The following is a 26,119-nucleotide window of genomic DNA, read 5'->3' on the forward strand; positions in this document are numbered from 1 at the left end:
TTTCTGGTGGACACAGTATCTGCCTGTGGATTCCTTACCTTGTTAATATCCCCTGCGCAAACAACATTCGGAAACTTTTGTAGCGCTCCATGCCGATGAGGTCGAAGACGACGTCACAGAGGTACGGCTCCGCTCGAGACTTCGCTGACGTCACTGGATCCATAAGAAGACCTCGTCGGCGTGATGACGTCAGTTCCGTCCTTTTTTCCGTGCCTTCGAGGCACACGGACGGACTGACAGCAATATCTACACAGTATACACAGTACATAATATACAAAGCAACACACACAGTGTGCAGATAATATAGGAAGAATAACACACTGCCTTTGACAGTAACAAATAAATTTTGAAACACCATCATCAGAATTGTAGGTATACAAGGGTGGACAACGGGGAGGCGGGTGGGTCAGTGAGGAATCCACAGGCAGATACTGTATCCACCAGAAAAAGCGTTACCGAAGGTAAGTAACTTGTTCTTCTGATGGATACATTTTCCAGTGGATTCCTCACCTTGTGAAAAGATTCCCACAGCAGTCCCACTCCCGGAGGAAGGTGTCCACCCTTCTATACCAGAAAGTCCTGAAGGACGGAATGAGCAAAGTGTCCGTCCCTCCTCACCTCGGAATCCAAGCAGTAATGCTTCGCTAAAGTGTGGAGGGAGGCCCAAGTTGCCGCCCTACAAATGTCCTCCACAGGAACACCTCTAGACAAGGCAGAAGTAGAAGACTTAGCCCTAGCAGAATGAGCCCTTATACCCCCTGAAGGTTCCTTACCAGCCAAAGAGTAGCAAATCTTGATGCACAAGATAATCCATCTGGAAAGGGTGCGCTTGTGCACCGCTCTGCCTTTCCTGCAGCCATCAAAGCCCATGAAGAGCTGGTCGTCCACTCGAAAGTCCTTAGTCCTATCGAGGTAGAAGCTCACCGCTCTCTTAGGGTCCAAGCGGTGAAGCCGCTCCTCCTCCTTGGAAGGGTGAGGGGGAGGATAGAAGGTAGGAAGGGTAATGGATTGCCCCAGATGGAAAGGAGTTACCACCTTAGGCAGAAAAGCAGCCCTGGTCCTGAGTACCATTCTTTCAGCATGAATGGTCAAGATCTCAGAGCTTGAAGCTCACTTACCCTCCTTGCCGAGGTAATGACAACGAGAAAGACCGTTTTAAAAGACAATAGCCTTAAGGGACACTTGTGCAAGGGCTCGAAAGGAGAACCCATCAGGTAAGTTAAGCCAAGATTTAAGTCCCATTGAGGCACAATAAAAGGAGTAGGTGGAAACTTATTGGTAAGGCCCTTAAGGTATCGTAAAACAATAGGTGACTTAAACAATGACAGCTGATCTGGCAAGCAAAGGAATGCCGACAAAGCCGATAAGTAACCCTTCACAGTAGCTACAGCAAAGCCTTGCTGAGAAAGAGCAAACAGAAGGATATTGGATAAACGAGCCCTCAAAGGGTCAATAGACTTCTCTCCGCACCAAAGGACAAATTTAGACCACCTATAGGAATAGATCGATTTGGTGGAATGACGTCTGGCAGACAAAATTACGTCTACCACGTCAGGCGGGAGAGAAAAAGAATTCAGGTTGCCCCGTTCAATCTCCAGGCATGAAGGTGTAAGCTCTGGAGGTGGGGGTGTAGAACCTGCCCCTCCGACTCTGAGAGGAGGTTTGCCCTGAGAGGGAGACGGAGCAGAGGGCACGAAGAGAGGTGGAGAAGATCTGTGTACCACACCCTTCTTGGCCAATCCGGGGCGATCAATAGGACTTGGGCCCGGTCTTGGTGAATCTTGCTCAGAACCCGAGGAATCAAGGGTATGGGAGGAAACGCGCAAAGGAGTTGTGAGCTCCAACTCAACTGAAACGCGTCCCCCAAAGCTCCCTGCATCGGATACTGGAGACTGCAGAATGACGGGCAGTGAGCGCTCTCGTGAGTGGCAAACCGGTCCAACCGAGGAGTTCCCCACGTCCCAAAGACGTGACGAACCACCTCCGGATGGAGCCTCCACTCGTGGTCGGCGGAGAACTGCCGACTGAGACTGTCTCCACGCACGTTCAGAACTCCGGCCAGATGATTTGCCATCAGACAAATCTGGTGATCCTGAGCCCAGGACCAGAGACGCAGAGCCTCTCTGCAGAGACAATTCGATCCCACTCCTCCCTGCTTGTTGACATACCACATCGCGGTAGTGTTGTCCGTCAAGACTTGAACTGACGAACCACGAAGGGAAGGGAGGAAGGCCTTGAGTGCCAAACGTATTGCCCGCAATTCCAGAAGGTTGATGTGAAGCAACCTTTCCTCTGGAGACCAAAGACCCTTGATCTACAGATCCCCCAGATGCGCACCCCACCCTAAAGTGGATGCATCCGTTATTACTGTGGCCACCGATGGAGGTAGGTGGAAGGACTTTCCTTGAGACAGATTGCCCTCCATGCTCCACCAAGACAGATCCGCTGCAGCTTCTCTGGAGATGCTCACAAACTCCCTGAGATCTCCCTTGTGCTGATACCACTGCCTGCGGAGTCACCACTGGAGGGCCCTCATATGCCAGCGTGCATGGTTGAGCAACAGAATGCAGGAAGCAAACAGACCGAGCAGACGAAGGACCTTCAGGACTGGAACGACCGCTCCATTGTAAAACAAGGGAATCATTTCCTGTATGTCGAGAATCCTTGGTGGAGGTGGGAATGCTCGACACACAGTAATGTCCAGTACTGCCCCTATGAACAGGTTGCGCTGAGAGGGCACCAGGTGAGACTTGGGCACGTTTATCGAGAAACCCAATTTGTACAACAGCTGAGTTGTAAATTGCAGATGATGAAGTACCTTCTCTGGCGACTCCGCTTTGATCAGCCAGTCGTCCAGATAGGGGAAAACTGGAATCCCCGACCTTCTGAGATGGGCTGCCACCACTGCCATCACCTTGGTGAAGACTCGAGGTGCAATGGTAAGACCAAAAGGAAGGACCACAAACTGATAATGTTGCGACCCTACCGTAAAACGGAGCTACTTCCTGTGCGACTTCAGGATGGGGATGTGGAAATACGCATTCTGTAAGTCGATGGACACCATCCAGTCCTCCTGTGGCAGCGCTTGAAGAACCTGCGCAAGGGTGAGCATCTTGAACTTCTCTTGCTTCAGAAAAAGATTCAAGATCCTGAGGTCCAGGATTGGACGCAGCCTGCCATCCTTCTTTGGAATCAGGAAATACCAGGAGAAGCATCCCTGACCCCTTTCCTGCTCTGGAACCACCTCTATCGCACCTTTTTTCAGTAACGTTAGGACCTCCTCCTGCAGGAGAAGAAGATGGCCCTCCGAGCAAGCACCTTGGCAAGGAGGGTAATTCGGAGGAAATTCCCGAAAGGGAAGGGCGTGCCCATTTCTACAAGATCTAGAACCCAAAGGTCTGTAGTAACCGATTCCCAAACTTGTAGAAAATGGGTAAGCCGACCCACCACAGGACCAGCAAGATCCAGAATGGTGGATCTAGGGCTGCTTTGCAGTGGTGGGAGGGACGGAGGAAGGAGGAGGAGGAGAGCTGCAGACCTCGAGCACGACCTCTGATTCTGCCCCTGTAGCTTTTATACAGGGTGTTCTGTTGCTGCTGCTGGGGCTGCCTGTAAGTACGAAAGGACGATCTTCCAAAGCCCCTGTACCTCCTAAAAGAACCCCTAGGTTGTGTCTGCAGATCCAGAGATTTGGCCGTGGCTTTGCTTTCTTTAAATCTTTCCAGTGCAGCATCAGCCTTTTTACCAAAAAGCCCGGAGCCGTCAAAAGGAAAGTCCAGAAGAGTCGCCTGCACATCAGGGGAAAACTCAGAAGACTTCAGCCACGCACTCCTCCTTGTGGCAAAAGAAGAGCCCATGATTCTAGCAACAGAGTCCGTAGTATCCAGGCCACTTTGGATAACTTGACACGCAGCCGCCTGAGTGGGTGATAGCACCTCATTAAAGTTCTGTCTATCCTCCTCTGACAATTTAGGGGCCAATTGTTTCGCTGAATCCATTAGAGCATGGATATATCGGCCCAAAAGACAGGTGGCATTTGTTGATTTTAAAGCCATACTGGCAGAGGAGAAGACTTTCTTGGCTGATTGGTCGAGTTTAGCATCCCTGTCGCTAGGGACTTAGGGAAAGGCACCTGAAGATCTTTTAGAACAAGCAGCCTGAACCACCAGTCTCTCCGGAGAAGGATGGGAAGTCAGAAAGTCTGGGTCCCCTGGAGCTGCCCTATATCTTCTTGCTACAGTTTTAGAGACCGCAACAGCAGAGAAGGGCTTACGCCATACTTCCATGACCGGTTCAATAATGGCATCATTGAATGGAAGCAAGGGTTCAGATACAGAGGAGGGAGAATGCAAAACCTCTGTGAGGATGTTCGGCTTAAACTCAGCAGATGGTAACTGCAGATCCAAAGGCTCAGCCGCTTTTTTAATAACGGAGTGGTAGGGAGCCACATCTTTTGAAGGAGTACCAGCTGGAGGAGTAATCTCCCACTCAGGTGACAAGTCCAGGCCACTAGCCTCTTTCAAGTCCTCAAACAGATCATCAGATTCCATGAGCTCACCTTCTTCCATCTCAACCTGGTACCTCTGTTCTTCTAGCACCCTTTGAGCTTCTCTCCTGGATCTGATTCTCACAACAGGAGACTGCGGTGCCGTAATCTAATCCAACGGCGCCAGCGTCGGACCCTGATCCAGAGGAGCAGCCGGAGTCGTACGAGGTCGAGCCGGAGCCGGAGCCGGAGCCGGGGAAGATGGAAGCAGCGTCGATGTCCTCGGCGCCGGGAAATGCCAAGACGGCGTCGCCGGGAAAAATGGCATAAAAGGAGCTTGAGGGTAAGCTTGAGGTACTTCCAAGTTGAAAGCCATTGGACCCATGGGACCCGAAGGCGCTCCAGAGTGGTATATAGCTCTAGTAAAGACCCCATACATCGCATTTAAATAATGCGTTGGATCTTGAACCGGGCCTGGAAAGGGAAGATATGGCTCAGGCTGAGGTATAACCGGACTCGGGCCGATCGGCGCCGACGGTGGAGCCAGCGGAGTCGAAGACTCGTCCGGAGCCGGAACTTCCTCAACTGGAGCCGGAGAACGAGCCGGCGTCGGAGATAGAGCCGGAGAATGCTCCGGTGAAGCCGCAGGTGAGGTCAGGAGAACAGGAGAGGCAGGAACAGAGACTGGAAAAGGAGACCCAAAGTCCTTACGAAGTTGAGAAGGTGAGGCCGATTTCGGAGCCGCATCCCTGTCCGAACGATGTCAAGAACCATGCCTCTTCTTTTTCTTGTGCTCCTTGGACTTTGAAGCATGCCCCGACGTCGACGCCGACCTCGATCTTGATCTTCTTCGACCTCTCTTCTCCTTTTTCATTCTGGCAATGAATAACATGGCCTCCCTTTCCTTCAGAACCTTTGTACTCATCTTGCGGCAGAAACAGCATCCCTCAACATCATGATCCGATGAAAGGCACCAGACACAGTCCTCATGCGGATCCGTGATCGACATGTGCTTACCGCACTCCCCGCAAGGCTTGAACCCGGACTTCTTAGTCGACATTTTCCACCTGCAAATAAGAAGAAAGAGATACAAGCAGGAAAACAAAGTAACCAGCCAAAGCTACAGAGAGTCCCCGAAGACCGTTCGCGTCGACGGCGTGGAAAAAAGGGAACGGACGTCATCACGCCGACGAGGTCTTCTTATGGAACCAGCGAAGTCGCGAGCGGTGCCGTGCCTCTGTGACGTCGTCTTCGACCTCATCGGCGTGGAGAGCTACAAAGGTTTCCGAATGCTGCTGGCGCAGGGGATATTCACAAGGTGTGGAATCCACTGGCAGATGTATCCATCAGAAGGTTGTAACACTTCAGAATGATTGAGGATAATCTCTTCTCCGAAGGATACAGTTTTGCATCTCTGGCATCTACATTTGCCCCCATGTAGTGTAGATTTTGGGTTAGTGTTTGTATAGATTTCTGGAAATTTATCTGCAGACCAAGATTTTGCAGTGTCTCGGGGCAGATCTGATAATGGCTTTCTGTTTGTGACGGGGAGGAGCTTTTTATGAGCCAATCATTTAAGTAGGGGTAGACAATATTCTCCTTATCCTTAAGGATGCTGGCACTACAGCCATGCATTTGGAGAATGTGGGAGGTACTGATTTCAGGCCGAACAGTAGTAGTTTGTACTGGTAGTGTGGATGCCACTTTGAAGCGTAGAAACTTTGATGTGTTGTGGCGATCAGAATGTTGAAGTAGGCATCTTGTAGATAGATGGAGTACATCCAGTCCCCCTGATGAAGTTGGGGTAGATCTGGTGAAGGTCAAACATCTTGAATTTTTCTTTGCGTATGAACATGTTTATTAGTCTCAAGTCCAGAATGGGTTTGAAATCTCGGTTTGGTCCTTTTTTCCTCAACATGAAGTAGTGAGAGTAAATTCCCTGTCCCCTTTGGGAGAGTGGGACCTCTTCTATGGCCTCCTTTCGGAGTAGACTGGCAACTTTGTTTTACAGGAGGGCTGATAGCATGATGTTTTTGTTGGTGGGACAGCGGGAGGAGGTGACTTGAATAGAAGTGAACAGTATTCAAGACCCATTTTTCGCTTGTGATGGAGCACCACTCATCCAGGTGGTTGATGATACTGCCCCCCACCAGAGCAGGTAACGGAGAAGGAGAAGTGAGGGCTCATTGCTTGGCTGGCGTTTTGGAAGAGGATGCAGGTTGACGATGAGCTCCTCTTCCCCGAGCTGGTCTGCAGGAATGATAATATGATCTGGCCTGGTGTTGCTGTTGCAGAACCCAGTGAGGGGTTTGAACCCTGTGCGGATAGAGATGTTTATCATAAGGTCTGTATCCTTATCGGAATTCTTTTTAGAGGCCCACAGCTTTAAGCGTATCCAGCCCAGTTTCCATTTTAGCCAATTCATCATCAGCATGCGATCGAAACAGCGAGTTCCTAGTAGACTGAAGATTGAGAATCCTGTTTTGGGACTTCAGTTTCAGGCCTGCGAGAAGCCAGGAGGACCTTCTGACACATATGCAAAGGGGGTATCCATGTGAAGCCAGGTCTGATGCATCAGAGGCTGACTAATGACCTGGCTGGAGACTAGGCCGCCCTCATGAAGGATTTCTTAGAAGTCATGCCTGCCTTCCTTTGGTCGCTTTTCGGTGAATCTGGAAAGCGAGTCCCAGAGTGCCCTATAGTACCTTCCTAGCAAGGCAGAGGCACTGGCCACCCTCTTGAAGGAAGTGGACGAGCCGCACATCTTTTTGCCTATGCCGTCCATCTGCTTGCAGTCCTTTTCTAGGGCACTGATGATGAGGACCTCCCCAAGCAGGAAACCTATTGTCCAGGCATCCCTGGCTGGGATCACTCCCAGCTGCAGGAGGTCAGACTTGTGTCGTGGCAGCAGCATCCATTTTGTGATGCCGAGGCTTTGGTCAGAGGCTAACAGTGAAGTATGATTTTAACATGTCTTTCCCTCTAGAAGGGGGGAATAATATCCTCATGTCCAGAAATGGCATGGGGGTATTATTCCACAGTGTTAGACACCTTACACGACATGTTTCGATAAATCCAAACCATAGTTACCATAACCGTTTAAGATTATAAGGCACTTTAAGAGTATATGGTAGGCTATATCATAGAACAGCTATAAGGACATGGTTCCGAAAGCTGCAGACAGGCTCAGCTCATGCTAGAGCACCATCTCACATGTTACCAAGCACTCTGCCTCCAGGATTGTTAAGGCCTGCCATAGGAGTGACTGATAGGTACACGTGTCTATATATAAGGGTAGATATAGGCATACTATATCTAAGCAAGGGGGGATTACACGACCTTGCCCCAGCTGAGTGATCAGCCAGTTGTGTCTGATTGGAAGCCCAGACCAGGGGTGGCATAATACATGCTGCAGCCCCTGGGAGGCCTAGGGTACACCTATGCCCTGGGTACCTAGGGTACACTGTACAGGGTCCAATAAGGTGATCCTTACCAATTGGTTATGTACCTAGGGTACATGGAGTCCATTTTAAAGAGAGAGCAGACAGCCTGAGACCCTAAATGGCAGGATCTCAGGCCAACTAAGTCGAAAAACCAGCTAGACACTAGGCAAAAAGTTGGGGGTAACCATAGTCAGATATCCACCTTCCTACAGTGCAGTTCGCAGAGAAGCCAGAGTCAGGAAGAGTTGCATCACAGGTTCTAGCAGACCTGGGACCAGAGGTAGGAGAGATCTTCATGCTGCTCTGTGATGCACAGTCTCAGCGATGACTGAGGATGATACAGTTGACGCTGGAATGTCATAGTTCAATTTTGATGCGCCTCAAACTAACACATTGTTGAATGTCATAAAGTCATCCACCATAGAAACCCTTACAGGTGGAGTGTCTGATAGTGTTGGCAAATAATTTCTCAGAGGAATGAGAGGTGCTGGGCCAGGAAGGTCATCTATGCCTGCTATGGTGCGATCTGCACCTACGATATAGTCGAGATCTGGAAGCAGACCTGGTTCTTGGCAACTTAGATTTTGATCTTCGCCTCTGTGGATTCCTGAACCTTGACTTGCACCTCTGCGGGGTCCTGGATATTGATTTACACCTCTGCGGAGTCTTAGACCTTTGTGCAGGAAAAGCACACGTCTCTGTGAAAGAATGGATGGCGAATCCAGTGGGAATGCCGGAGGTGAAATGCTTTTTGGTGATGACTTGGGCAGAGTGATCCTGGATGAGGAGTAGGTCTGTGAAAAATTCGAGCCAGGACTCTGATGAGGATCACACTACTTGCACACATTTTTCAGCCAATCTGGGGAAAGATTAACAGGTGGATCAGCAGGAGGTCTAACTGGCATTGAAGACCCTGGCTCTACTGATTTCGATGGCAAAAGTGCACCTCCAAAGATTGGGAATGGCTTCTCAAAGTCAATATTCTCTTCGACGTAGATCGGGGCCTCTATGGTTGCATCAACGTCGACCTCACCTCTCTAGGAGCATTCTTCGCCATCAAAGAGTGTCTTGACGTGGACGACCGCTAAATAATTTGATAGTGTTTCTTCAGCCGTCACCGAATGCCTAGACGTCAAAGGCCAGTGTTTCGGCGTCGACATTTCTCGTGTTGCTTCTTCCGCCCCGCTCAGCCCCTGATAAATGGAGCACACTTTGGTGAAGCCCACCGGAATTTTTGTTTTATCCAAGTAATAATGCGCTCTCAGGATATTCCAGAAGCAAAGTTTTTAATACCAGTTACATGTTTCAGCATATGCTTTGGTAATTGTGCACCTAGACATTGGGAGGACTCTAGCTTAAGATGGCGCTGGATTTAAGAATGGAGTCCATGTAAGGGGAATGAAGATACAACCCATAGGAACTGACAGACTTAACACCAGGAAACTAGTGACCGATTCCATGCCCAATTACTTCCTAGATAATAAAGGAATGGTATACTCGGGCGTGACCCTCTGGGGCGCATATAAGGCAGTCATAAGGGGTCAACTGATTGCCCATAAGTCGCAGAAAAAGAAAGACGGGCAATCCAGGGCGATGGAATCCACAGTGACAAAATTGAAGGAAAAATATGTGGCCACCCCCTTCCTGGGTCTGGTACACAAGATCATGGGGTTGACGGTAGATCTGAGGGCACATGCCCAACAAGAAGCAATGGCAAAGTTTCAGATACACCAGGGTCAGTTATACGAAACAGGTAACAAGGTGTGGAAACTCCTATCACGGCTGCTATGTACAGAGAAGGTGCAGCGGAGGGTATCGGCGGCCAGGACACCACTGAGGACATAGCTGAGACTCCAGCACAGGCCTTTGCCTCCTATTTGAAGGAGTTCTACTGGGCCAACAGGGAGGAGGGCGATTTGAGAGACTTTGTGGCAGATCACCGAGCCCTCAGTCTGGAAAGGGAAGCAAGTAGAAGGCTAGAAACAGTGATTACAGAATTGGAGATGTTTGAGACAATGGGTCAATAGAACAGGCAGATATTCCCCTGCCTGAACGGCTTGCCGTCCACCGCTGAGTTTTTCAGATGCGTCCAGTTTTGCATGGTGGAGTCAAAGTGAAAAATGTTTTACAGGGCAATGTGGGAAGGGGTCCTTCCACATGACCTGAGAAGGGCAACAATGGTTATAATCCATAAGCCAGGAAGGCCCGCTGAGGAATATGCCTCATACAGACCAATATTCTTGCTGAGCTTGAAAACCTTAGCGAAGGTTTTGGTGAATCGTCAGATGCGGGTGGTGGGCTCCTTAGTGTAGCCTGACCAATCTGGATTTATGCCCTACCGGGTGACAAGACAGCTAAACAGCTTACGAAGACTGGCTGGGTGCCTGGCATGCAGAGACTGAGAAGCCAAACCGGTCATCTTTCTTGCCCTAGATGCCAAAAGGGTGTTTTGACTCCCTAGAGTGGTCCTATATGTGGGCGATTTTGCAAAAGAGGGGATTAGGCCCAAACTATTTATCCTGGGTACTATTACTTTATATGGATCAGATTGCCAGGGTGAAGGTTAACAGGGCATTCTATATGGAGTTTGGACTGGGCAAGAGCACCAAGCAGGGGTGCCCACTATCCATATTGCTATTTGCAGTGGTTGTTGTACTGGTGGCTGCGTGGATACGCTGGGATTCCCTCCTCCGGTGACTACATTGGACCCCGGATAGGAGGATGCAATATCCCTCTATGCAGACAACAACCCAAAGCACTCAGTTCCCAGAGTCCAACAGGCTCTGGAGGTTTTTGGATCCTGTTTTGGACTCCGCATTAACAGTGTAAATCAGTGACCTACTCACTATTACACAAGGGACTGAAATGGGAATTGGACCATCCCCAAGATGGAAACCAACTGGTTTCCAATATTTGGGCATCCTTGTGACCATGGACAAGGAGATCTTCATCCCGGAAAACCTCACCTGAACTCTTGATAATTACAGGGGTGATGTAAGTCAACGGCGGAAGCTGCCGTTGTGGCGAATAGGGAGGGTCTCCCTGTACAAAATGTTGTACCCGTCAAAGTTTCTCAACGTACTGCAAAACACCCCATTTAAAGTTCTGGATGGCCTCTTCAAAATGGTACCCCAAGTTATTAGGACCCTGTTATGGGATGGGAGAAAGCTGAGAAGAGCTCCGCCTACTTTGACCAGGAAGCCTCTAAAGAGCGGAATGTCTTCTCCAACTTATGTCTGTATTAGTGGGTGACCCAGCTCCAAGTGATCAATGACTGAGCTTTTTCATCACAGCAGGAGCTATTGCTGCTGGCCAAATTGGTGAGCGATGGCCCTAAAGGATTAGGTCTGCTGCCTATATGGGTGTAGGGGGATGCTACTGCGGCCCCCATCCCCAATGACAGTGGTGGTGGTCTGTATCAGGAACAGGGAAATAAACACAGGGCAACAAACACCCTGCAGTGGAAGGGTATAGTGATGCTGGAGTGTTAGGCATTTATTGTACACACTAAGACAAGAAATTATGTTACACACTCAAAGACTGAACTCAGACCAATTTGTATAAAATTTTATTTATTTATATTTTATGTTCTAGAACCAAGTCAGGCCTGGTACAGGTAAGTATATTAATACTTTGCAAGAATAATTCAGTTAATTACAGTTTGAATGCAGTTGAATGCAATTAGATTGGTTAAATCTAAGTCATTTGTTCATATGCCTAGATATCACACTGGGGCATTTCCTAAGCAGTCAATTCAGTCCTATGGGAGAAAATCAGGTTATCGGTTTCATGGTAAGTACTTAGGTTTGAGAGTTGGTTTTCTGGGGTTAGAACCAAGATTTCCCCAGGGTCAAGGCTGCACTCTCAAAGCACCCTCAGCGGCACTAGGGCAAAGGGTGCAGAGTGCTGAGGCCCAATGTTATCCAATGGGGAATAGGGGGCCTCCAGTTGGTGGCTACTCACGAGCAGGCCACCAGGATGTGGGAGCAAAGCTCCTAGGGTTTAGCTCAGGGTGAAGGGGGATCAGAGTTAGCACACAAGATGTACCCACAGCGGCATAGGGGCGGCCGGGTACACAGTGCTGATTTGGCGTCGGGTGACCTGTTTTCAATGGGAGTTGCCAGTATGGGATTTTGGACACAAGCTCAGTCCAGCAAGAATTTCGGGAGGATTCAACAGCTGGGCAGTAAGTTGGAGGGCTTGGGGATGGAGGTGCACCTCTGGCTCGCTTCTCGAGGGCCAGGGTGGGTGGATAGATGGATGCAGGGGTGCCTTTTGAGGTTGGATTTCACCTAGCCGGGCCACTCACGGTTAGGTGGGGTCTGCGTGCAGAGGCTGCAAGCGACGTCGGGGCGTCCTGGAGGGGTCAACCCATGGTGGGCTCGAACTCTAGAGTGCTGGGGGACCTCACTGTGACTCATGGGCCACTCACTCGGGCCGTAGGCGTCGGGTGCAGTGATGGTTCCAGGTGTCGGGTTGCTTTGTCTTAAGCAGGATCGGAGTCTGTCTTTGGAGTTTCTTTTGAACAGAAATGCTGTTTACAGGAGATCCGGTCTTTGTTGAAGGCAGTCAGTACTCCCAGGGGCTCTGGAGGTCGTTGGCTGCAGGACAAGGTGACTTTTGGCGTAGGATCTCTGGAAAGTGCAGACGGGCTGGTAGGGCTGGGACCAAGTCAGTTCAACTCTGCAGTCTCCTCTGCTGGGCATCTTCTTCTGTCCTTCATAAGTTACGGGAATCTAACTTCTTGGTTCAGGGCTGCCCCCTAAATTGAATATGCTACTTACCAGTATGCATCTGTTCTTGGCATGTAGGGCTGCTGACATTCATATCTGTGCATATATCGCCGCCTAGTGTTGGATCCGGATGTTTGCACGTTGTTGTCCTGGAAGAGTCTTCGAAGTATCCTGAGATAGGTGACTCCTCCCCTGGACCACAGTGCGCATGGGCATCCTCTCCATCCTCAGATTGTTTTTCGCCATTGTGGCAGTGATGGAGTAGATACAGAAAGTGATGACCATGCTATACAGTAATTCTGAGAGCTGCAGCTGCTACAGGCGCCGGGGAGGAGGGTGGGCGATATGAATGTCAGCAGCCCTACATGCCAAGAACAGATGCATACTGGTAAGTAGCATATTTAGTTCGAGGCATGTGGGCTGCTGAATTCATATCTGTGCATAGAATATATAGCAGTACCTCCTATTAGCGGCGGCCACCAGTGCCAGCTGCAGCGGTCTGAAAAAGAGTTTTGAGAACAGCCTGTCCTACAGCTGCCTGCTGTTTTGAGTGTACATCTACACAGTAGTGTTTGGTAAATGTATGTATAGTGGACCATGTGGCTGCTCTACATATTTCCTGTAAAGGAATGTTTCCCAGGAAAGCCATGGACGCCCCTAACTTACGTGTTGAAGGGCTCGTGGGGAAATCGTTAATGTGCGTTTAGCCTTTTGATAGCAAATTTGAATACATTTAACGATCCATCTGGCTATACCCGCTTTGGAAATGGCGTTGCCCTTGTGTTGTGGAGAAAAGGCAACGAAAAGTTGTTTTGTCTTCCTAAAGACTTTAGTTCTGTCTATATAGTACATGAGGGCTCTTTTTACATCTAGTGTATGGATCATTCTCTCTGCTACATTTTGTGGATTTTGAAAGAAAACAGGCAGTTCTATAGTTTGATTCATGTGGAACTGTGATATTACTTTAGGTATGAATTTGGGGTTGGTACGAAGTACGACCCTGTTTGCGTGAACTTGTATGAATGGCTCTTGAATGGTTAGTGCCTGGAGTTCACTAACTCTTCTTAACGAAGTGATTGCCACTAGGAAAGCTACTTTCCAGGTGAGGAATTGAATCTCACATGAGTGGAGAGGTTCGAAGGGTGGACCCATTAGTCGGGTGAGGACCAAGTTGAGGTTCCACACCAGTGCTGGTGGGTGTCTTGGGGGAATTACTCGTTTAAGTCCCTCCAAGAAAGCTTTGATGGCAGGCACTCTGAACAAGGAGAGGTGCTGTCTGTTCTGGAGATAGGCTGCTATTGCGGTCAAATGGATACGTATTGAGGTGTATGCCATATTGCATCGGTATAGGTGTAAGAGGTAACAGATTATATTTTGAATGGATGCGACTAGCGGGTTAATGTAATTGTTGTTGCAGTAAATGACAAACCTCTTCCATTTGGCCGCAAAGCAAGCTCTGGTAGTGGGTCTCCTGGCCTCCTTGATGATCTCCATACAGTCAGGTGGCAGGTTTAGGTAGCCAAACTCTAAGACTTCAGGAGCCAGATTGCCAGGTTCAGCTGTTGCGGATCTGGGTGCTGAATTTCGCCATGGTTCTGCGTTAAGAGTGCAGGTTTGATCCGCAGCCTTTGAAGCGGCACCACGGAAAGTTCTAGAAAGGTGGTGTACCATGGCTGGCGCGCCCATGTGGGAGCAACTAGGATGAGTTACAGTGAGTGCGGTCGCAGTTTGCGTGCTACCAGCGGTATCAATGGCGCTGGGGGAAAAGCGTACGCAAATCTGCCGGACCAGTTCAATCCTATCGTATTGCCCTGCGACTGTAGATGTGGGAACCTGGCGGCAAAGCTTTGGCATTTTGCGTTTTCGTGTGTGGCGAATAGGTCTCTCTCTGGATGACCCCACTGTTGGAAGTACGGTTGGAGTACTGACGGATGTAGCTCCCACTCGTGCATCTGGTGGCTGTGTCTGCTGAGCAGATCCGCCATCTGGTTGTCCTTGCCGGGGAGGTGTTCCGCCATGAGGAATATGTTCCTCTGAATGGCCCACTTCCACATGCTCTGAGCCAGATGAGACAACTGTGGAGAGTGTGTTCCTCCCTGCTTCTGTATGTAGTACATGGCAGTCATGTTGTCCGTCCGGATCAACACGACTTTGTTGCACAAGTGTACTTTGAATTCCTTCATTGTCAGGAAGATTGCCATCAGTTCTAGAAGGTTGATGTGCATCTTCTTTTGTTGTATTGTCCATAGTCCCTGCACTGTGTAATTGAGTACATGAGCTCCCCATCCCTGGAGAGACGCGTCCGCCGTCAATATTATTTGCAGAACAGGCTCTTGGAACGGTCGGCCCTTGCAAAGGTTTTGTGGATTCCACCAATGCAGAGAGTTGTATGCCCGACCGCTCACCAACACTAGGTCTTTTAATTGCCCGTGAGCCTGATTCCATTGACGTGCCAAGCACTCCTGAAGCGGGCGCATATGTAGTCTCGCGTGTGGGACTATGAAAATGCAGGAGGCCATCATGCCTATCAACTGCATGAACACTCGCGCAGGAAGGGAGTGTTGAGGTTTGAACTTTGAAATCAGCATCTGCATGCTGTTGATCCTCACTAAATTTGGCTGAGCTGTGGCTGCCAGAGTGTCTATGGTCGCACCTAGGTAGTGTTGTACGTGTGCGGGTTGGAGATGTGATTTTGGGTAATTTAGTGAGAATCCCAGACTGTGAAGAAGGTGAATGGTGAGGGACATGTGGTTGGCACATTGCTGGGCTGACTTTGCCTGAACAAGCCAGTCGTCCAGGTAAGGGTAGACGTGAATGTGTTGTCTCCGTAGATGTGCAGCCACTGTAGCTAGGCACTTGGTGAAAACTCTGGGTGCTGTTGTCACACCGAAGGGGAGGACTTTGAATTGTTAGTGCTGCCCCTGAATAGTGAACCTGAGATATTTCCTGTGTGACGGGTGTATGGGGATGTGGAAGTACGCATCTTTGAGGTCTAGTGTGGCTAGGAAGTCTCCCTGTCTGAGCAGCGGGAGAACCTGCTGTAGGGTGAGCATATAGAAATGCTCTGAGAGAATGTAGTGGTTGAGGGGTCTCAGGTCTAGTATAGGTCTGAGTGACCCTTCCTTCTTTGGTATTAAGAAGTACAGAGAGTACACCCCTGTCCCTTGCTGGTGGACGGGCACGACCTCTATTGCACCTTTTTGCAGCATACTTAGCACTTCCTGCTGCAATAATGCTAAGTGCTCTGAGGACATAGGACGGTGCTTTGGCGGTATTGTGGGTGGAGTGGAGGTTAATTCGAGACAGTAACCGTGCTGGATAACATCCCTGACCCACCTGTCCGTGGTGATGGTATTCCATGTGGACAGGAACCGCTGGAGTCTCCCCCCCGACAGGTGTTATGTGGTCAGGGGGAAGGGAGAGGGCGTCACTGTTTGTTCTTGGGTGAGGACCTGGTGTTGCCGTAACCGCGTCCTCTGCCCTTGGTGCTGGAGCCACGATATCCACCTCTGTTGTTTTTATCGTAGGTACTTTGTGTGCCCCCTTTATTGTATGTTTGCTGTGACCCCTGTCCTCTAGCCGCTCCCCTATTTCCGGGGCGACGAAAGGAGCCACTACGAAATGTCTGCGTTTGCAGAGCCCCCATTGACTTTGCAGTGTCAGTGTCCTTTTTGATCTTTTCTAAGGTGTTGTCAACTTCTGGTCCGAATAAGTAGTCGGGGTTGACAGGCTGATTTAGGATGTTATTTTGAATCTCAGGTTTGAATCCGGAGATTCTTAACCAAGCGTGTCGGCGTAACATGACGCTGGTGTTTATCGCCCTCGCAGCTGTGTCGGCAGCATCTAGTGCACACTTAATGGATGCGTTTGTAAGAAGTTGTCCCTCTCTGATGAGGAGCTCCGCTGCCTCTTTGTACTCGTCTGGTAGATGTTGGAGTAGTGACTCTAGCGTGTCATAGTGTGAACGATCGTAGCGAGCCAGGAGTGCCTGTGAATTGGCAATGCGCCAGATGTTTGCTGCTTGGGCTGCAATCCTTTTGCCGGAGGTCTCCAGCACCTTGGACTCTTTGTCCGGGGGAGGAGCATCACCAGTTGTTTGCGAGTGCGCTCGTTTGCGAGCGTTAGCAACCACCATGGAGTCCAGAGGTAACTGACCTCTAATGTACATAGGGTCCCCGGGCGCAGGTTTGTATTTTTTCTCAATCCTGGGGCATATCACCCGTGCCCTGGTTGTTTCCTTGAAAATGTCCTTTGCTGGCTTGAGAACACCTTTTAACATGGGCAGAGTCTTGACAGTCCTCTCTGAGGAGGCGAAAGTGTCCACCAAGAAGTCGTCCTCAACTGTGTCAGAGTGGAGTTGCACTCCATGATTGGCTGCAGCATGTTCTATGAGGGCATTGAAGGCAGCAGTGTCCTCTGTGGGAGATGCTTTTGCGCCGTAAAGCTGCGTGTCCTGGGTATCTGGTGTGGCACCCGGGTCTGCAGGGTCATCCCAAGCTTGATCTGGGTCCTGCTGCTCCTCAGGATCTATATCCCTGGGGTAGGTGGTATCATCACCCATGTAATCCTCCATTGCGTCCGTGTCGGAGGGAGTCGGAGAAAAGGACTGGGGATCTGGATAGGAGGTGTGCAGGCGTTCATATAGAACCGGTTCAGATTCTGCTGGCAGTTTCTGCTTTAGAGGGATTCTGTGAGAGTCCAAAGCCTGGTCTGGCGTGACCTTCCGTTTTCGGAGCATGGGTCTGCCGGTGTCGGCGTCGATGAATTGGGACGGTGAAGGCCCAGTAGGAGAGTGTCCAGTAGATGGGGACCTTGTCTGGGTGACACGTGTTCGGATCTCGAACATTTTTGGACGGCGGCAAACCAATAGTGATGTTGGTTGGTGCCGAAGGTGCCTTTGGAGTCTTTTTCGGGTCGGAGCCCGACGTGGACTGGAGGGCTGCCTGTTCTCTGATGCGTTGCAATGACGCTGCAACTTGTCGCACCGAGAACGCCGAAGGTTCTTTGGTGCCGAGTGGTTCTGTAGAGGTAGGCGTGGACTTCTTCGGAGCCACAGGGTCATCGAGTCGAGGAGAGGTAGTAGCGGTCGACGGCGTCGATGACTGGACCCTAGTCGCTGCCTTGGAAGTGGACTCCGATGGAGCGGCCATTTTAACCTTGGTGGTCGGGGCCGATTGCTTCGGTGCCGGGGGCCGAGGCGCTTTGGTGGTACCGATGGCCTTCCTTTTCGGGTCGGTGCCGACATCCGCTGCAGCGAGTTCGGCGCCGAAATCCCTTTTTGTGCGTTCGGAGCCGATGGTTTTGGCTGGCGTCGAAGGAGTGGAGGTCTTCGAGCCGACCACTGCCAGTTTCACTTTCGGTTTCTGTTGAACCGTTGCGACGATTGGTTTCGGTTTCGTTGAAGGGAAACCAGTCTTTTTCGGTAATATTGGCTCTCGCTGGATGTTCGAGGCCGGGCCAGAAGGCGGGGCCGAAGAACTGTGGGATTGATCTCGGGTAAGGCCCGAAGGCGATCCCTCGACCGGAGCCGTAGACTGACGCACTTTGATAGCCTCCGTTTGGACGGGTAGGCTCTGCTCTTCACCAGAGCTATCTTCTTCGGCCCCAAAGGCCTCATCGTAGTCTCGTCGGCTTCTTCCCTGTGAAAAAGCGCTTCATCGCCGTCTTCCGATCGGGAATCGTGTTCGGAAGCGGGGCTGGAGTTTATGTCTTCCACGCTTTCAATATCTTCGTCCTCGGTGCTGAAGATGTTGGTCGGGGCCGGTGCCGATTGCTGCGCTTCTAATCTCGCTGCCCGTCGATTCCGGAGAGTCTTCTTGGATCTGAATCGGGCACAGGCCATACATTTCGATTCGTCGTGATCCGGCGATAGGCATTTGTTGCACACCGGGTGGACGTCGATATGTGGATATTTGGCGTGGCAAACAGGACACCGTTTGAATGGGGTCCTCGATTCCATCGTCGATGGTCGGATTAAACGGATCCGAAAAAACTTGATAAGTTTGCTAAACTAGCAAGTAAGCTGTCGATACCGAGCGGGAACAGTACCGACGAAAACTAAAGGCCTTTTGGCCTTAAACTAAATTTTCCTAACTTGAGTCAAGATAAGCACATCCGAACCCAATGGCGGAAAAAAACAATCTGAGGATGGAGAGGATGCCCATGCGCACTGTGGTCCAGGGGAGGAGTCACCTATCTCAGGATACTTCGAAGACTCTTCCAGGACAACAATGTGCAAACATCCGGACCCAACACTAGGCGGCGATCTATGCACAGATATGAATTCAGCAGCCCACATGCCTCGAACACTGTATTTAGGGGGTGTTTTTAGGGGCTCTCAAGGTCAGTAGCCAATGGGCTACTGACCTTATGGTGACTACACCCTTGACGTTCTCATCCCACGTGGGGGAGTGGGCACAATCCCTAATCCTGATTGGAGAGTGCCTGCCATCTGCAAGATGGCGGGCACTGAAGTGTGGGCTTCACCACGCCTCCCCCACCAGTGGGGTGGGCACACCTTCGGGGCTGTGCTAATATTTCCTGTCTGTCTTCCTGCCGAAAAGGAGGGGAAACAAGAAGGGGGCCTGCTACTGATAGCAGGAGAGGCTGGCGGTTGCGTTACACAGGTGGCAAGGCCTTTGAAGCTGCCCTACCACAGATGGCTCTTCCTGACCTGGGGAAGGCGTGACCACCTCTGCCCAGTAAAGGCTTTGTTTCTCGGATCAGGGAGCGAAGGCTCCCACCCCAGGGGCCCAGAAACATGTCTCATGGTGGCAGGCTGGTGTTTACCAGTCAGGAAACCTACCAGAGGCTAATCGTTTTTCAGGGGGCAAGATGCCCTCTGAGAGCATTGTAAATTAAATCCCACACTGACATCAGTGTGGGTTTATTATGCTGAGAAGTTTGATACCAAACTTCCCAGAATTCAGTAAAGCCATTATGGTGCTGTGGAGTTCGTAATGACAAATTCCCAGACCACATACTCTTGTGGTTTTTACTGCACTTACAATGTCAAAGAATGGACTTAGACACTGTAGGGGTACAGTTCCCATGCAACTGTACCCTCACCAGTGGCATAGTGCACCCAGCTATTGGGGTGACTTATCTATACCATAGGCTGTGGATTGCAGGCATGGCACACAGGAATGTGTGCCATGTCAACTCTTCACTTTTCTCTGCACCAAAACACGCAGCCTGCAATGGCAGTGTGTGTGTGTGTTTTAAGGTACAGGACCTCTAAGGGTGAAACAATATATGCTGCAGCCTTTAGAGGCCTTCCCTGGTCACCGTTCCTTTTACAAGGGAATTACATGTGGCCAGAGAGGTGCCAATTGGGGGTACAAAAATACAGTTTTGGGAAAGAACACAGGCCCTGGGAACCTGATTGGCAGGGACCCAGGGCACATCAAGACAAAGTGCATCAGAAATCTGGCAAAAAGTGTGGGGGGTACTGCTACAGAAACCCAGCTTCTACACTGACACCCTGACAAGGTTGAGAGAACTAGAAGGGCACAAAAAACAGGATCTACTGAGCATCTCAAAGGTGGGGGACGTCTAGCGTGATGGCACAATTACACCATTTTCAGAAATACAGGAACAATATAAGCTGGCACATAGCCAATACCTCCGCTACCTGCAACTGTAATATCCTATAATGCTACAGTGAGCTGCAGGGCAAAGTACCAGAGGAGACCCCTTTAGATTCTAGAGTCCTAGGGGCTTCCCGGACGAGTCACTCACTGCCACAAATATACTCCACGTTACTATATAACAGTTTTCTCCCTCTTGACTGCCTAAGGGGTAAATGGGAGAGAGATCTGGGTAGCTTGGAGGATGACAGCTGGGGTGCAGCATCCTGTTACCCCAGGAAATGGCAATAAGGGCAGGTTTATAGCTGATGCAGTTGAAGATATTGCATCTGTTGTAATTCACCAGGATCAGGTGAATCTATATGGGATGAATTGAGATGGATCTCTGTATACGGGGCTGTGGACAAAGAGGCACGCAATCTGGGGATTCCAAAAATCCGGGGCTCCAGGGAGAGGGTGCAGAGTGGTATATATACAACTCTGAACACAACAACAGACCTCACCCCCACAGTTAGTGGTCTTAGGAGTTTGTGGGGACCAGACACTAGATCAAAACATGCTCCTTTTTTGTATTATGGCCCGATGGTGGCGTGGAGAGATAGGATCCAGAGATGGGGATGTGCTGCGGTGCATATGGTATAAGAGTGGGTGGCCGGCGTGGACTGGTGCATGAGGGTGCATGAGGGACGAGAAATTGGTGTAACAGGCAAGGGAATGCTGCAAAAATTTGGAAAAGATCTGGAGTGCATGGAGAACGGCAGAGGACACAGGCTCATGAGACCCATTGGCGAGTCCCATTCCAGGATGTGGACTGGAGTGAAGGGAACATCAGTGTCAGAGTAGCGTGGGCCCTTCTACTGGACCTTTCTATCAGGGGGTTTGCCCATATATTTATCGGTGTGTGTCTTGGGGAATGGAAGAGATTTCACAATGACTGAACTAGCAGGCCTGAAACAGGTGTTTTGTTGTATACCAGTTAGCTGTTTGCTCCAACTGTTGCGGTGTTTATGTAAAAAAATCAATAAAAAGAAAACAAAAACAAGAATTGAGTCAGTAAGGGATCTAGTGCTGATGGGAACAAAACGCGGGGCCTGTGACAAGGAGAAGGCCAGGCCTGCGGTGAGGCGCGCTGACCAATCAGTTCCAAGAGATGTCAGCAAGCGAAAGTACAACTGAACGATCCGAAGTGTGCATGGGGACAGAAGGCACACAGGAGGGAGCAAGAAGGATCTTCACTAGTGGCAGCATGCCTCTTGAAAATTGTAACCTGCTGCAGAATGACCTATCGAGTCAGAATTGTTTTGGAGCAGGACGTCAAAGTCAGAGTTTAAGGCAAAGATCACAAACTGTGATCTCTTCCTGGTTAGAGAACTCCTAGAAATTGTGGAGCTTCACTGTGCTTATATTTGTTTCTCAACCTGTTCTTGGACTAGTCTTTCGACTACGCCTTGGCTCTTTCTGCCACTGATGACTTCAATTAAGACTGAATTGTTTCCTGTAATCCACGATGTGGAGATTACCTTCTCGGCTCTGGACTGCCTTCAGATACATAAAGGGACACTTATGGCACAACTTGGAATCATGCTTGGTCCAGAGGCACCACAAGCAGACACTGAGTGGGTCCGTCATTAATATCTGAACCTGAAATGCACTGCACAGCTTAAAATGTCTCCAGGAATGAAATCCCTGCACACGGGCTTAATGTGCTTGAAGAATTTGAAAATTTGGTTAAAATTGAAATCGTCACGAGAGCTGGATCTGCGTCTTTGGGTACAGAAAAAGAGAAACAGAATTGATGTCAACATGGCGGGGTGGCACCTTTATTCAGTTAAATGTGGTCATGTCACAACAGAACAGAGTCATGATACAACCCGTTCGTGGACAAAAGCTATTGCAAGAGCTTCCGCATCTATATTGCACCTTGGGAGATTCACAAGGTGAGTAAGGGACAGTTTCCATTTAAATGCTTCTAATCTTATTTCTCTACCAGGAGAATCCTCAAAGTTATATCCACAGAACAGTACCACCTACACAAGGGATCTAGAAGAACATTAAAAAATAGATACTATGCTATACATATCAAAGATTTTCAATTAAAAAAAAGGTAATCTAAAATATAAATGTACATCTTTGTAGCCCAATAAAAGGCTTAACTGGCCAAATGTGACTAGAAACATCTTTCAAAAAACTTTTTTTTAAAACAAAAGAATGGTAAATTAGAGCAATGTAAGTAGACGGGCTGAAAAAGGTAAAGGCAGGATGGAATTCTGCCACCCACAATTGCAAGTGTCTCCACATCAAGAATTATTAGGTCCGTAGCTCTGAACTCCGTATTCTGGGTCCGGAGACTATGAACCTGCTGGGAGCAGTTTAATATCAGTCCAGTAGCTTGATGCCTGCAGCAGTATAGGGTTCGGGTAACAGAAATATCCCCACTCCGACATGAGTGAAACCCTTGCCTGTTCCAACCCCAAATACCAAAGCAGGGGAATGTGTCATAATTGGGGAAACCACACTCTAAAGGACAGGGTATCTCTTGGTCCATGCGGCTAGTCCCTATTCAGTGGAGAAAAAAAAAGTTTAATTAGCAGATTCTAATGCAAGAATAGGATCTACTAAACCCAAGGTTTCTATTGTTGGGTGAGAGACAGCCCTTGCCCTGATTTTCCATCTTGGGCAACACACTGAAAAACTATTTTGACAGATTTTCAACATGGTTACCCCACAGCGTGGTACTTTTCTTCTGTCTTACTCGCACATTACATATATCTACCAATGCTTGACCTAAATCAGAGTTCCCCTATGCCTGAGGGTTGGGTTATCAGATGGGTGGGTTATGACTAGCCTATACTTTAACATTTTTATTTAGGACTGTGCACTGCAACAATGTTTTCTTATGATTAACAGTTGCTGCCCAACTGCTGTGCTATCAGCTCTCTAATCACAGCCCACCTAAACTGTAATGCTGCTGGAGTTATGACATGTCTCATATACATTGTTTTTATAGTTGTTATCCACCAATATTTGAGCTCGAGATTGTCACAGTACTATCCTGTCTTCACAAAGGTTTAATGTTCTACGCTTCAATGTGATGCAACTGCTGACAATTATGAAGGTGCAATCTTTTTTTTATAAACTAGTAAATAAAAGTATTTGAAATTAAAGAAGAACATATACATTTTTTGTCTATGCTTTACCTGATCCGGCATGACCAGTGTACTTGATAAGGCACTTTCCAGTTTCAATGCTCCATAATAAGGCAGTGTGATCTAAAAAGTATTAAATGCACAAGTTTAATCAAGTGTTACATGATAAAGAATGAAACATAGCATTCTGTGCACAATGCATCACAATAAACAACTGTCATTTTGTACATTATTTTGGACAGTATCAATTTGTACCGTTAGTTTAGCATTTCCGAGTAGCTTTGTAATTGTTAATATAGACAAACGTCAGTTTCATGTCTTCAAAAATCAGTGGAGTATTGTGGACACAGAAGTGTTGGAATTAACTTATTTTGAAAAACCTCTAATGTCGATTCTGAACTCCTGTTTTTGGTTAAATGTTTAACCCAGGTGGACTGAGAAGTGGGGTGGTCTGATTTATACTTTCTTATAGTAGCTTCAACGTGAGCAATTGACGGTCCAAAGCAAAATAATATTCCTTCCTGATCACAAAATGTCATGCTCAAAACTGTATTTAAATATGCCCTTGCCATTATTAGTATTTCTACCTGAAATACAGCAGACACTGATTCAAGGCAACACTGAGCACTCATGTTAGCGTTTCCAAAACTACTGGAGAATTTTTGAAAATGAAGATACATATAGGATGGGGTTTTTGTCTCCAGGTGGCTGTGTAATAATGTTGGCGCACACCTATTTTTAGGAAACATTATCTCTGTATCACATCACACCAATGGTGCTCTGAAAGAAAAGTTAGCTCCCAAACATCTTTTAAGAACAAGATAGCACTATAATATAAAAAGTCCAGAAAGTGACAGTCCACAAAGAATAGTCCAATCTTTCGTCCTTTAATTAAAATCTTCAAGCTTCTAGCCAACATGTGTTTCATCGCACTGGCGTGCCTTCAACGTAATCAGGGGTCAAGCGTTTAAGTGCACAAAAAATATTCTGTGAAAATCAAATCTAGAATTCCGCGAATGCCATATCGATACATGTGAATGTCGTGAGTACTCTCTGTGCAGTTTCAAGGGATACACTTCCCAGTACACAGGCTATTGTGAATATATTCTAGATTTGATTTTCGCTGAATATTTGAGGTGCACTTAAACACTTGAGCCCTGATTAAGTCAGAGGCATAACACTGGGCAACTTTGGCTAGTTGATCAAGAACACCGAGGTCAGTAGGTTCGCCACAGTCTGGAGGTGGCCCCTAACTGAATGTGTTGAGCCCGCTTTCAAAAGCCAGTCCTCAAGTTAGAGGAAACTGGTATCCCCAAACCTCCGAAGATTGTCAGTGCAGGTAACATCTGTGGGGCAGCAAGATGGGTACGCGAAAATACATCTCCTGCAGGTCCAAGGTCACCATAGTCTCGCCTGGATACAAGGCAGATAGAACCATGGCCAGCATAAGAATCTGAAATGTGTCCTTCCACAGGAAAGCATTCTGAGGGCGAACATCTAAAATGGGCCAAAGCCCTTCATCCTTCTTCGGCATGAGGAAATAGCTAGAGTAACAAGCATTCCCTATGTACGCAAACGGAACCCTTTCAATGGCACCTTTAGAGAGTAAACCTCACACCTTTTCAATGAGAATGGATAGGTGCTTTTGTGAGAGCCTCCTAGATGTGGGCAGAGGGCACGGCAAGGTTAACCGAAATGGTAGAGCATAGCAATGCTGAATGATTTGGAGGACCCGTGTCAGATGTGATGAACTGCCATCCTGAGAGAAAGTACTGGATTGTATCTCCCACAGGGTGGTTGTGCACCATTAAGGGCATACTAAAGTGGCTTGGAAGCTGTTGCTAAAGGGGAGGGGGACTAGGAGGACTGATGCCCATGGGAACCCACCGGCTGTATGACAGAGCCAAATCCCTGACCTTGAAAGGACCGGGATAACTGCAGTGAGGATTGGGGAGACTGGTGCTGCCTTTAGGCTATCCCCCTGGAGTGCCTCAGAAGCTCCTCAAATGGTGAGGTAACTGGCCAGCAGGGGACGAAAGGTCCAGAAAGCTTACCATAGCCAGACTCTCAGTATAGTGTTCTAATGCAGAGCAGCTTTGTCGGTGAATAGGTGTAAGCAAACGAAAGACATGTCCATAAGATATGCCTTACATTTCCTGAGAAAAGTGAAGATCACATCAACACATCAACACATAGCAATGGAGCACTGCACTAGTGCCAACCCCTCAACTCAATCAGTACTAGCAAGGCCAACATAAATCACATATATGACCACATCTTGACCACCTTGAGTGATTTGAGGCAAGGAGGCCTTAAATTCTTCCGGGACTGCAGGTAATAGCTCGCTGGCTGGCCATATCCTAGAGGGTGAGAGTGTAGAAGCGTCATAGGCAAACAGCATTTATCGACCTCATGGGTAGGCTAGCTGAAAATAAAAGAATGCCTCAATCTTTGACTCCCTGAAGCAGGGGGTGCATAGGGAATGAATTATCCTTCATCTTGCTGGTAGAAGGCTCTCTTGGGTAGGATGCTGCATAAGGAAGTCGCCAAGAGCTGGTCTGTGGAGTCTGGCTACCTTCCTATTTACCTGTGGGCAAGAACAAGGCTTGGACCAAGTGCTCATCAAGGTGTCAGCGAGGGCTTCAATGTAAGGGAGCAAGGGCTAAGATGAAACAGGTTCTGGTGGCAAAACGTCTTTAAGGATATATGTCTTAACTTAAAA

The 26,119-nt window shown here is 48.7% G+C and overlaps 1 protein-coding gene across 7 annotated transcripts in view; it reads right to left on the bottom strand.

The window, feature by feature from the left end:
- WDR37 (WD repeat domain 37) overlaps positions 1 to 26,119 on the bottom strand; it is a 632,142-nt gene that overhangs the window by 362,380 nt on the left and 243,643 nt on the right. For all 7 annotated transcript variants that reach the window (XM_085631908.1, XM_085631907.1, XM_085631906.1 and 4 more), the window contains one exon: positions 23,449 to 23,520. In XM_085631908.1, the coding sequence (XP_085488034.1) occupies positions 23,449 to 23,520 (72 nt within the window). The remainder of the gene's footprint in view (positions 1 to 23,448; positions 23,521 to 26,119) is intronic.

This window comes from Triturus cristatus, chromosome 10, assembly GCF_964204655.1.
Source record: "Triturus cristatus chromosome 10, aTriCri1.1, whole genome shotgun sequence".
Lineage (NCBI taxonomy): Eukaryota > Metazoa > Chordata > Amphibia > Caudata > Salamandridae > Triturus > Triturus cristatus.